The sequence below is a fragment of the Varanus komodoensis genome, unplaced genomic scaffold (assembly GCF_004798865.1).
Source record: "Varanus komodoensis strain SLA01 unplaced genomic scaffold, ASM479886v1 scaffold21, whole genome shotgun sequence".
NCBI classification, from domain to species: Eukaryota; Metazoa; Chordata; class Lepidosauria; order Squamata; family Varanidae; genus Varanus; species Varanus komodoensis.
Window position 1 is genome coordinate 10,821,330 of NW_025335589.1, and position 13,879 is coordinate 10,835,208.

Sequence of the window (13,879 nt, forward strand, 5' to 3'; positions counted from 1 at the left end):
AAAAATTAATTTAAATACTAATTTATAATTTTGTAGAACTGGCAATATTTCATAACTTCAGAGTACAAACTCATGTTTGTTAAAAATAATACTTATTCAACAACTTCTTACTAAAGCGCATTATTTTGTAATTCTTAATTTACTTTTTTAAGGTTATGTGTTCTATATTGCTGCCACAGATTTTATTTATTTATTTAAAACTTTTATATACTGTCCCCTCACAGATGTCTCAGGTAGATAATTATGATAGATTTGAGCTATGGTTACAGTGGTATTATATGCATTACTATACCCTATTTTGTCATCTGTCTTTTCAGCAGCAAAATGCATATTAGGTTGATTGGCCAAGGACTCAAATTCAGAGAAATTCCACCTAGATCAAGCCTTATTCATGAAAATTATCCAGGTAATGGGCTGAATTTCCCAGGTTAGTCTGTTGCTTCCAGGCCCACTCAAGAAAGGTGCTACATTACTGAAATACTGAGCAAACTATCAAGCAATCCATCTGAAGAGCCCAGCCAAAATTGAAGCAATCCTTGAATACGAAGTCTGCATTGTCTTGGTGGAAGGGAACAAGGAGCAAAACTGACTTAGTATCACATTTCCACATCAACATAGCTTCATTACAGTGTCAGGCAATTAAGATGGCACTGAACACAGCTCCTGAGCGATAAAATCATTAATAGAGCCACCCAATGGGTAGGACAATAAACCAGAATTATCCCACAAGGTCCAAGGAGGAGACTTTCAGAGGGAGAAATGGTCCCAGACCTGGTTAGCCCTGACCTCATTGCTAATTTTGTGAAGAGGACCCATTCCACTCTCAGAATGGAAGCCTGATTTTGTTTGTTTTTGTTTTAACAAGACAAACAGGCACGCATATAGGGAATACAAAAGCCAAGGGAGAGACCATTGGTGCATTCATCTACCTTGTTTAGAAAATTCTGCAAGAGAAATCAAAGCACAACCAAATTAAATGGAGGTGGATCCTTTTCCAGAAGGCCCTGGCTGGCAGGGATTCTGTCCACTTCATATTTGCCTTTCCCGAGTTTTTGTTTCTTGGGCATCCAGAGAACTTTGTTAAGTACCCAGAGAGCTCCAGCTATTGGGTGATATAAAATTAAAATGTATGAATGAATGAATGAATGAATGAATGAATGAATGAATGAATGAATGAATGTGGTGTCCTCAAAATGAAGTACTTATGCATGAACTTGCATGGAATTCAAGTGCAAAAGGCCTGAGAGATAAACTCTCAGCAAAGGAAGCAGGCTTCAACTTCCTGCCCTGTGGCACCAAGGGATGACACTTCAGCTACTGACAAAGAGATAATGTTCCCACAGGCTGCATCCTCTTCCAAAACCATTCTAGCCAGGATCATGCACATTCTAGATAGGAGCCACAATTTTGCTTTCTTCACATCTCATTTGTGTCCATTTCATTTGTGCTCTTTTTAAACTGAATGCCTTATCATATCCCATCCAGGCTGGTCCAATGTATTATGTATACCACCTGCATGTAATGGCAAAGTTCTTGGTTAAGGCTATCCCCTTTTCTACAGATGCTTCGGATGCACTACACATGTAAATATTCATCTGGCTAACCAGTTTACCCAAGATCTGTCCACTTTCTTCTGTCCACTTTCTTCTGTCCACTTTCTTCTGTCCACTTTCTTTTTCTCTTTATGAGACTCCTTGCCCCTTTCCTTCACCTCTGGCTTTCTGGAAGATACCTACATAGTCCCCATGCCAAATGTTCTTGGTTGTACACAGGAGAAGAAAATAGCTGAATGGGGTCAGCAGAACCCCAAATGGCAACACAACATCCTTAGCAGAAGTGTAACGTCAGGTATGAATTCCAGGATCTTAGCTTCAGAAAGTGATGGTGCTGGCCGAGCAAGCACAACAGTTGATGCTGGGGTATCCAAAGGAGGCACAGGAGCAGGTCATCCAGCACTGCTTGATTAACAGCTATTTGTTTTTCGGCGCCAGGCCAAGACCTTTTTATTTAAACGTTATGTTAATTGTTAATTGTATTTATTGATTTTATATCTGTGCCAAGATGTCTCCGGATTTTTTAGGTAATTGTATGATTATTTGTTTTGTAAGCCACCTGAGGCTTTTTGCGAATGGGGCGGCATAAAAATGTTCTAAATAAATAACAACCTGCCTACTGGCTGTATGCCTATGAGCTCCTTCCACCCAGGACAGCTTGATCTGCTGCTTTAACCTTGCATTATCCTCTTCTGAGGCTGCCAAACACTTCATTTGTTGAATGGGGGTTGGGGGCAGATGGTTGATGGGAATCAGCTGCCCCTTGTCCTGTCTTGCACTGAATCCCCTTTGGTGGGGCATCTTGACCCCAACAAGGATAGGAATAGTGCTTGTGCAACCAAAAGCAACACACATCCTACCTGCTCACTATTTATTGTTCATAAATATAGCATGTCCAAAGTCATGCAATGTCCCGCCAGATTAATAAGCTATCCTGACAAGCAAAGGGGTCCAAATCTATTCACCCCGAGAGGCTAATGATAGTAGACCTTCAACAAGGCCCCACTACCCAGGCGGTTCGTGCAAAGAAGGGATAAAGGCTGGCTGCCAGACAAGGGCATGGGGACTCAAGCTTGAAGGAGTGCACTTCTTCCACTGGATTCTACGAAGACCAACTGCTCTTCTTCACCAATGCTACATGCAATGGCCAGTCTTAATCTGGTGCGACTGCTCCGGCAGCTCCAATGCCAAAACACCTGAGTGGGATGCAGTTATATTGGGCCCAGGTGCACCAAAATGTCAGACTACAATACAGTCACAAGTGCCCCAGCAGAAAAAGCACACCACTGTGTGGAAGCCAGGTCAGTGGGATCTTGGCAGGGACTAGCTAAGTCCAGGGCTCCCACACCAAGCTATTTGGCTAGGCCACAAAGAGGCAACATGAGCTTGGGATGCTCCTTTCCCAACTCACGAAAACCACCTTCCAGGAAGGGAATGCAGGACGAGATTTCATCAATGTTTTCCAGACAGCAAAATCTTACAACTATAAACTATCTGCCCCAGAATGCACAGAGAGGATTCAGATATGGGCTGAAAATTATGAGAACCAGAAGTGCATTTCAAAATGTACACCTCTTTTTTTCAGGAACACTAGGTATAATTCATTCAAAGGATGTCAAAACTTATATTGCACACCATCTCAAGAGAGTACATCATAGTGTTTTTCATTAGTAATCAATTTCCTTTGGAACATAATTCTAATTTTTAAAATGGCATATCCACAGCAACACAACCAGCTGAATCTTAGATATTTACCAAGAATATAGGGTATATGAGAAAGGACATTAAAATTAATCACCAAGCTTGAAATTGTGTCCCATGTTCCAGTGATGTTACAGATATATCAATATGACACACAGATATATCAATATGAACCTTTGAGATTGCAGACAGATCATTTTCAAATGTACTGTGACATACTGAAGGATCCTTAAATCACATGCACCGGCATATCTACCCTGATCCCTTCTCAGTGCTTTTCTTGGCAGAGTTGGTAAGACTCTTTTGCACCCTTTGTTGCAATGCTTTTAAGCAATATGAAAGCAAAGTTCTCAAAGCAATCCTCAATGCAAATCCCATTGAACTGAATAGAAAACTTGTAGCTCAGAGTGTGTTTGGGGCATTATACATTACTTCTAAGGCTGAAGTTCCTTAGGCAGGGAACAGAATAAACAGGAGTACAGGATTGTCTTGGGAGGCTCCCCCCGTGTCCGTAAGCCAGAGGGCAGATTTGCTGCCCCTTGTGGCAAACACAATGCCACTTACAAACCTGTAGCACACATTTTTGCATTTTAAAAAGTAATGTATTCCTTTCTCTAAAACATCCTCAAATATTTCAGTGAATAGCCATCCAGGCAGTGGAAACTATCGGGTTGGATTCAAAGTTATGTAAGTGGAAAGTTGCTGACACAATAATTTCTTCTCCTATTCCATACAGTCTCCTGAATTTCACCAAAGTTTCTCTGGGGGGTCAGGGAACCTTTGTGAGCAGTGTGGGCTGCAGAATATGAAATGTCCTCAAATGGGCAGGGAAGATCAATTGCATGAGCAGCTCAAGAAACTGGCTTCTATAGTCCATCTAAATAGTGTCCTCAGAGTGCCATCCAGTTCTGGATGGTTTGGACCCTTTTACAGTCTAGCCCCAAAAGATATTTTACTGAATTCTTGGCAGCCTGCTGTGTCAAGTTTGCACAATGCTGCAAAATTGCCCAGATTCGCTCTGACTGGGACACCACAGTTATCGCAGTTCCATTTGTTGGATCAGTTTGTTATTGTGGCCCAAGGACGTGGACATGGTGCTTGGACAAGTCTGACCCACCACCTGCCTGCTTGACCCTTGCACATCATGGCTTACTGGGAGATCTAGGCAGGGGGTTTGTACCTGCATCTAAGAGGCTGTTAACATGTCTTTGAGAGATGGATTGCTGCCAGACCCTTTAAAAGGAGCTGTGATGCCACTCCTAAAGAAGCAAGGCCTGGATCTGGGTAATGTGAACAACCCTAGACCAATAGCCAAAATCCCCTTCCTGGGCAAAGTGACCTGGATTACTGCAATGTGCTGAACATGGGGCTGCATTTGAAGACTGTCTGGATACTACAACTAATACAGAATAGGACAGCAGAGCTACCTATGAGGACTGGTCATCGAGAACACATTACGCCAGTCCTCTGTCAGCTACATTGGCTTTCTGTTCCTGCCTGAGCCCAATTGAAAGCATTGCTGTTGACATAAAAACCTCTAAAGAGCTGGGCACCAGGGTACCTGAAGGAACGCCTCACTCCATACAGGCCTACCCGCCTACATAGATCCTCTTCTGAAGTCCTCCTCCAAATATACCCTCATGATACTGGGAGGGAAAATGCTAGGAGGGGGCCATTCTCTGCAGTGATGCCCAGTCTTTCGAATTCTCTGCCCAGGGCCTGGTGCCAACCTTGCTTTCTTTTAGGCACCAGGTAAAAAGTTTCATGTTCCAACAGGCATTTAGCTAATTTGTTCTGGATTTTGTTTTTAATTATTTGGATGTACTTGGTTTGTGTTTTATACATGATCCTTTATTACCTGATCCTGTATCACTTTGTATAACATTTTATTTTTATTTGTTTTATTATTTTTATCAGTTTTACTGATTACATTTTTATATGCTGGTTTAGCATCTTGCAAGCTGCCCAGAGAACCACAGGTTATAGGACAGCACAGAAGTATAATAAATAAAATAAATAAAATATAAAATATACTTATTTTATATTTATGTTGATGACTTACCTAAGCCACAGGTCAAATAGGTGAAAGTCTATGCCAAATTCATAGTCAGATACATGCATCAGTAAATTAGAAAAGCTGACAGGAAAAGCAAAGCTCACAGTAAATCACAAAAGCCTGAGCTGACTTCTGTGGCATGGTGGTTACCTCTGTGTATGGTAAGATGTGCATGCATATTGGTTAGGGTTTGGAATGATAATGTACTTGATGTTTATTTGTAAGAAGTTCACTAAGTATGGTTTAAAAGACTTCTGCAAGAAGGGACAATTTCAATAAAAGCAGCAGCAGATATGTGCCATGTATCCTCATCCAGCAATCTGCAGCAGACACGGATACCAGTGTACTGTAGAAATGATCTAGGATACAATTCTTTGTTTGTTAAAATGCAAACCATATGTCATGTATGGATATGGCTAACATTGCCTCTCTCCCCTATCGAGTGCAATTACTTTGTGGAATTGTTAAATTACTTACATTCAGACAGTAAACAGAAACACAGAAGAACACACTAGACCATGTTAAAACATTTTACAAGCAAAATATTTTACTGCTTTTCCCCAGATGGCAAAAGGTGGGATAAATGTACTGGTTTACATATAGTCTGTACATAAGAGAAAAAAACATTTCATGAAACTGTACTATACATCATTAAAATACTGAAAGCCCATTGTCCTTATGAAGAAATAACCATCAATAATAATATAAAAAACCCTTACACCTGTAGCAATAAATATGTGCACCTTTTCCATGAACACATTGTGTGTTCTAGAGGCAAGAACACACTGAAATATCAGTGGTGCTGATGTGCATGTTAAGATCTTTCACTTGTTAATTTAACAATAAACTAAGACTGCATCCTAAACATATTTATTAGAAAACAAATCCCACTGTACTCAGTTGAATTTTGTTCAGAATAAATGTGCTAGAATTGAGCAGTGGGACAGAATGGGCCTCTCCAGGCTGGATTTATGACTGTTTAAAGACACCTACCGCCTGCTCCATCATGTTATCTATGCACAAGTAAATGATATGTATAATACTCATGCATTAGCAGTTCACTGGAAGGGAGATGGGGATGTACTCTCCTATGTACAAACGTGCCTCCAATCGAAAACAAGGCAATGTGGACATTTAGTATTTGCACACTAGTGCATCTCTTGATGCTTACCAGATCCACACCAGTGGTCCCTCAACCAACAAGTAATAGTGACTTACTTCTGCATGCTAAAGCCTGTTTTTGTATACAGACTTCTTTATCTGGATTGAGGCACTCGTTATGAAGGCTTTAATAGCTATTACGCTGACTCTTCATATACCAGCATCATGGAGCTGTGAATTCAGACCAATATTTTCACATCCCTGGTTTATTTTTTGTATGCAGATGCTCCATTTATCTCTGTGCTTTGTAAAGCAGCCATTCTTCTTTCCCTCTTTCTATAACTCTGACTCCAAAGTCTTACACAACTAAAAAGTAGTTTATCTAGGCTGTAATTAAAAAAGAATATTAAATACCTTTGGTAAAAAATAGATATATTTAACAAGATTAGAAAAGCAAATAGTTATGCTGTCAAAGACTGAGTATAAAAATGTACACAATAAAAATATAAACAAACAGAAATATTTGCAGGCCATAGTGAGAAGAATAAAGGCACTCCATGGGTTTCAATCTCTTCCTTTTTGCTCACATATACCAGCGATTCAGCTTTGCTAAACAACAAGAACATTACTAGAAGAAACCACGGAAAAGTGTCCAGTTTTTTCTACTTGTATCAGTGAAAAATTAACTTTAACTCAGAATAAGGCAGTCTGTAAGAGAATTAACACTTTGATTTAGAATATACAGGAGTTGCCAAGTTGAGTTAAGTGAGAAATTCCAGATGTTCTGAACTGTAACCTAGAAGTAACAGACCAGTAGAAGCAAGACCACCAGAAGAGTCCAGGATTCATTTGAGCATTGTCTTTTCCATACTCCTAAACTTTAATCTTTAAAATTCAAGGTGAGTGAGAGAGATGATATTATATATTTCTATATACTTGGAGAAAAAGAATATCCCTCATCGATGCCTTCTGCTCATCCTTATAGTGGGGGACTTCAGGTAACAGTGCTGTTGCATTGCAATTATAATCCCAGTTTGATTTCTTCTCTTCCCCCCTCCCAGAAATGTCAATCTTGAAGACTGAAGATTCTCAAAACAAGCAACTGAGATTACAGAAGATTAATGCACAAGCCCCAGAACAGAATCAGACATGGTTTGAATGTGCTGTAAAAGAAAGAAGCACATCTTTTATCCTTCTGTATTCCCTTTACACACACAGTCACACTCCTCATGATGGTCCAACAGTACATCTGTCAGAGATTTATGCAATCCTCTTACACCACTCCTGGGCTTCAGTTGCAGGACCTGTTAGGAGAAAATTCAATCATCTTTTAAAATGCCACAAAAATAAGTTTACCTAGACCTAGAAGCAAAACTAGGTTTCCTTATGGCTTCCTATCATGGCTTGCAGAAATTCATTCTATAACTATATGGTGGTCCATCATGGGCAGTCACTCCTCATCTATTAAAAACAGGGCTGCCAGTGACCTGCAAAATGGATTGAGACTGTTTCATGCCCATAGAAAAAGCCCTACTGCAGGAAAACCTGCAGCTCCCATAGAACACCAAAATGAGACCCCTCCATTACTTCTTTGTTTCAGCAGTCATCTAGGCAAGCCACTTCCTTGAAATATGCATAATTTTAATGTGGTTTAGCCAGCCAGTGATTCATTGTTATCACCTTAACACTGTCACAAGAATAAAACATAAGCTAGTAACACAGAGCTGGTGCCAGAGGTTAGCATGATGGGCACCCATCAAGGCCCTTGGCCTGTGCCCTGGCAGAGGACACTGCCTTCCACTCCTTGCTGTTGCCACCTGTATACTTATCCATCCCCTGCCCAAAGGGGATAAACAAGTTAGCAGCAAGGGTAAGCCACAACAGCGGTTGCCACTTGCTTAGCCTCCCTACCAAGCATGCAAGCAGCTGGAAGCAATGGAGATGAGCTACGAAAAGGGCTACTGATCAATATGAGATAAACACTGAAATCTTCTTGCCTGGAGGCTCCCTAAACCTGGAGATGTCATTGATTGTTAGCTTGTTCAGACTTCCCCAACTGTCCACTATATGAAGTAACTTGAAATCTCAGCAGTTATAACAAGAATGTTGTTTCGTCCTGATAAAGGTGTTCTGATAGCCTCTAAATTCTTATTGCCAGAATTTAAAAAATGTTTTAAAAAGCACCATACCTCATGGTATTTTTTGGTGATCTTGGTGGGGACACACTGGCACTCGCTACAGGAACGCTGGCAGCAAGCACAGTTTCCACCACAACGTTTAACCAGCAGACAAAGTGGCCAAAAGATGGTGTCAGTTCTCTTTAATTCCTCCCGCAGTGATACTGAGTAGTTGCGTGGAGTGCAGCTATACATCCGAACTTCCTCCTTTAGAAGATTCAGATCTACAACTGAAGAATTTTAAAAAGCAAACATGCTATAACTTATTCATTGTATTTTGTCAGTATAAATACTTGCCAGAGGTGAAGGGTATGCAGTTTTGAGGCAGTACCAACCCTGTCCATGCAGCACTTACAAAGCTGGTGATAACTCGTTTTTCTAACTCTAAGAAACCAGAAAATAACAATCCACCATTCCAGAATGCAGTAGTTAGGCAGTATTTATGGTGAGCGGATCAAAATTACTGAGTCTAACTGACTGCATCTTTTCAGATCAGGAAAGAACCTTCCTCCCCTTTCAAAATGTTCAGGTGAAAGGGAGGTCCAGTTTGAAAGGGAGTTCAGGGTCTGTACTTTCTTTGGGTAATGAAGGCTGTGGAGTATAGTTGGCCAGTGACCATACAGTGGTACAGCCTAGTTCATTATTTGCTTTGCCAACAGGAAGGAATTATCTACATCTGAAAGTTTTGTTTCAGAGTACAGCTATTCTATTACCTCTGGAAGCACCTTCAAATGGGTAGGACTGAAGAAGTATCTACGGCTTGGTACGATGCGTGTTCTTGTATATCCTGGTCTTTACCTCCTAGGGATTTGTTTTCCTAAATTCTCACCTCTCTGCCAGGACCTTTAAAAAATCGCATGCAGCCCACACAAGAAGGATGATCAGGGAAAGAAAATTTAAGAAAAACAAAGGGTTGGTAGGTAAAAGGTAACATCTTTCCTATCCATGCAGAGTGCTCTCAGGATGCAGGGCATGGGGGAAGATGACCCTAAGTTACATACTACATACTTCTATAGCTTGTGTCTGAATTTGATTATTTGAGTTGACTTTGTTGTGGCCAATTTGGGAGTGGGTCTGCATTGTTCTTAAATTTTAATAACCTTACAGTCTGAATCTCTGTACAAACTCTACATAATACTATCTGTATTTAGAAAATTAGATTTTGTCAACTTGACAAAGCACAGTAGGATCTTGTCACACGGATCTTTCCATAATACTATACTTTACTTGAATGAGCTGACAGCAGTTTCACGTAGTGCTAGCATAATCAAGCCTTTGAAGTGAAAAGTTGCCTTCATCGCTCCCTTCTTTCCTGTATCTGCCTTGTCCAAAATACGATTTAGCATATTGTAGGACATAACACTTGATGAGAAAATGCATGTGTGTGTGTGCATTCTTTAAAAATGTTCACTTAATGAAAAGGTTATATGGATCTATGAAGTGACCTGAGCTATGAAACATATTATAATATGAAAATTTAAACACCCTTTGAACTGTGTTTCTATTCATTCATCAAATTTGACACAGAAGTTAAAGAACTTTTTTTAGAGCAACCTCTGAAAGGTACAGGGTTGTTTGCAGTGGCAAAGTAACTATGAATCAGAGCTATTACCTGAATCCAAATCCAACCCAAACAGGGGAATGCTCACACTGGGTGGCTGCAAATAAAATGTTTCTCACAAATACTAATTACTAGAAACACAAACACGAATAACTAAAAACCAAGTGGAATGCATCTTTAAAAGCCATAATGAAAATATGCTAGTAACACTGGCATGTTTTAATTATTCAAATGCACTCAAATAAGGGGAAATTATTGTAGATTGGAGTTGATACTTAAAAAGTGTAACTTTGGAGTGCATGCTGATGATTTTGTTCTTTTGTGGGATTATAGCTGCTACTAGATTTTGTAGATCACAGGAAAAAAGAGTTGCATTTTTGGTCAGAACTTTCTGATTATCTTTATGTAATTCCTTTTCAATGAAGTTGGGGAGCTCATCTTTACTCATTTCTGCTTTCATTTCAAAGAGAAAATGTCCATTATAAAAATAAATGCCAAGGGCCACTTCTCACATTTAAAGTATTGGTTAAAGAACAAAACAAGTGACCAGTTATTTCAGAAGCTCATGGTTCTGACCTTCAGGGAGAGCTTAATGATAAAACATTAACCAGATGCTAATTCCACCTTGTTCATGGCAGAGATATTATGCTTGATGTATCATGGTCATGCCATTATGTTAGATCCTTTATGTGAAGTTTTAAAATGTTTTTATTATACCTCACCTCAGATGGCTGGTAGGCAGACAAAGTAATTACGAGGTTTACATTATACCTGGCACTGGGTAGGTGGAAGGTGTGATTTGAGACATCCTGTCTGAGCAACAATCAGGAAACTATCTTGCAAAATCCATAGATTACATTTGGCCTATAATACAAAGAAGGTATATTGCCTGAAAGGACATTTCTTCTCTCCAGTCCCAGTTCTTTCTTATTAAATGACCAACAACTGTTCTGTTAAAACTAGGATAACTCTTCTGACCATAGCTTTCGATGTTGTATGGAACCTGAGTTTTACATTGCACAGGCAACAGTATTCACCAAAATCTTCAGTATTTGCAACAGATACAAAACAGAGATGGGCGCACAGATATCTCAGAATAATCAGATTTTGTTTATATTACTGTCAACAAGAATTGTTATAAAGCTATATACAAGTAGGTGCAATTTAAATTATTCCTTGGCTCCCTTTTATTGTGGAAGCCCTCCCAAGGATGTATCATCTAAGGTATAATCCTGGAAGTGAAAGGTGTATTTTTAATTACATAATCAACACTAAAACTAGGCCCTTCCATGGTATTTTAAAAAAAATCAAGTATGTCATTTCTGTAACAAGCCTTTATGTCAACAGTTAAATGATGGCATTGCAAAAGGACACATTTTCTGCCTTAGGCTATTCCATTGCTTACTCAGTAATGCAGTCTGAGGGTGGTCCTTTCAAGATGGATGTGGCAATCCTTTGATATGTTTATTCAATGGCAATACTAGTTCAGTGTCTAATTTGAATTCTTTTAAAGATCTACTGTGATAGTGTAGGTAGGCTGGTGGGAGGAAATCATTGTTTTCCAGGAGTTACTTTAATATAGATGTCATCTTAAGCCTCCGCCTCAAATGTATGTAAACCTTTCATATAGATGCATGCATATTATGCACACATGCAAAACAGCAATGCTCTAATAATGATAGAGTTGTGTGCACAGTTTAATAATATGGTTCACAGAGATTTGAAATCTTAACCTGCTTACCTCCATGCATAGGGTATTCTAGTTTATGTTGACATGTTGTAAGCAAAGATGTAAGACAAACTTCACATATAAGGTTAAATATATAACACTGCATTCAGAAAGTTTGCCTTCTTGGTAGATGATCACTTCAACTTTCCAAAGACACTAGATACAAGTTTAAATCTAACTCTATTTGCACAGTCACAGTTATTGTCAATTGCGGCTGGTGAAAAAAGCAGGGGAAAGAACAGTACCTGCATCACTATTGATCATATCAAATACCTTAAGGCTGTAGTCTATCTGCACTTACCTGGCAGAAAGTCCCATTGGACAAAGTGAGATTTACTTCTAAGTAGATAGTGGCAGGATAGCACAGGAAGCCTTACAGCTATCACTATCCTGTAGCTAAAGCAGATCTGAGTGTAAATGGAATTGAGAGAAATCTCTTTTCCAGTATTGCATTAAGGCAAAGAAACAGGTTTTAACATGAATTTTAACCCTATTGATTCAGCAACGTAATTGCCTGCCTTCATGAATGACATGATTATTGTGTTGGATAAGATAGAAGAGCAGCAGTGGAACAATCTGCCCTCAAGGTTCAATGCAGCTGTCATCCTACCTCGCCTTCTTTACCACTCAAAGAAAAAAAAATCACTATTCAATGTAATTTTGATTTTGTTTAAGAACAGAAGAATCTTCCATTCCATTCACAGCACAACCTCCTACCTTTCTACTCAGAAACAGAACTATTGAATTTGGTATGACTTTACTCTCAGGTATGTGAGTATACCACTGTGTTCTCTATGGCATGACCCAAGCCTTTAATAATAATAATAACAACAACAACAACAAGAACCATCACCACCTAACACTGTTAAACTAGTGGCTGTCATCCATAACAGATCAAATGAGGAGCAGGCCGTGCAAACAAGGACTGCGCAGATCAGAGGACTTTTACTTCTGGCTTCCAAAATATTAATTTTCAGCTCTCTTTCCTTCTCACTGGGGCACATTAAAGGTTATGCCTTTAATTTTGCTGAGGCCAATTTTGGTGATACCAGTACTCCCCAGCAGTATCTGATGTGAAGATGAACCTGCTTTCTGGTTTCACTGAAAAAAATTATACTTACCATATGCTGCAATAAATGTTTGTGAATGAACAGCAGTTGTGGAAATTGTAACATAGTTCCAGATGGTTCATACTGTTTCAAAATTCAGTTAAATAATTATGCTTTAAATAACGGCAAAGTAATGGCCCTCTCCATTTAATAAATATATAGAAAGAAAATTTAATTCCATGAACTCTTTGAGGAGATGATTATTTGTATAAATGAAGGCTTGAGAGAGAAAGATGAGGAGCTGGTTACCTTTAGATTTTCTTCCATGAATGTATGCTTTTCCCAGGAGCTGCCAAGTTGGCCTGTACAGGTCTTCCAAATCTAATTGCCATCTATCCGGCTCAAGGTACCTGATAAGTTCCTCCACAGTACTAAATCCAGCAACAGCATTGTTGAGCAATTCTAATGGTAAAGATGAGGGTGGTAACACTGTTGGGCTGGCAGATTCTGTGTGGTGCTGGAATGATACAATGTGCATCTTAAATATACATTTAATGATAACAGCTAAAACTGCTTGCCTGTAGCCGGATTTTCACAGAAATGAGCGCTGTTAACATACAAAGTAATACAGATGGTTTGAAATCTGCTTCCAACCAGAACAAGCACTGTAAACTACTATCCTCAATAAGCAGACTAAAATCTATTTTTATGATATTGTTTGTGGATGGATGAGGGTAACTGAACATGATTAAGCAAACATTGTGAAATAAGAAGAAATAGTTGCAACTCAATAGTTGATATTTTTGGTTCTTCAGATATTTCTGGCATGCAACTTCCATCATCCCTGACCACTAGCCTTGCTGGCTGGGATAGATGGGAGTTATAGACCAACACCCAAAGGGCCTACGCTATTAACTATGTTATAATTTGAAAGGTTTGCATTCATGAGCCA

General features: G+C 39.3%; 1 protein-coding gene across 1 annotated transcript in view; it reads right to left on the bottom strand.

Annotated features, from left to right (window-relative positions):
- Positions 1–6,826: 6,826 nt before the first annotated feature.
- Positions 6,827–13,879, bottom strand: part of PDGFC (platelet derived growth factor C) — a 114,562-nt gene continuing 107,509 nt past the window's right edge. Inside the window, exons 4-6 of the mRNA XM_044430924.1 lie at positions 13,237–13,444; positions 8,601–8,818; positions 6,827–7,715 (exon numbers count right to left, since the gene is read on the bottom strand). Coding sequence (XP_044286859.1) covers positions 7,599–7,715; positions 8,601–8,818; positions 13,237–13,444 — 543 coding nt within the window. The 3' untranslated portion in view covers positions 6,827–7,598. The remainder of the gene's footprint in view (positions 7,716–8,600; positions 8,819–13,236; positions 13,445–13,879) is intronic.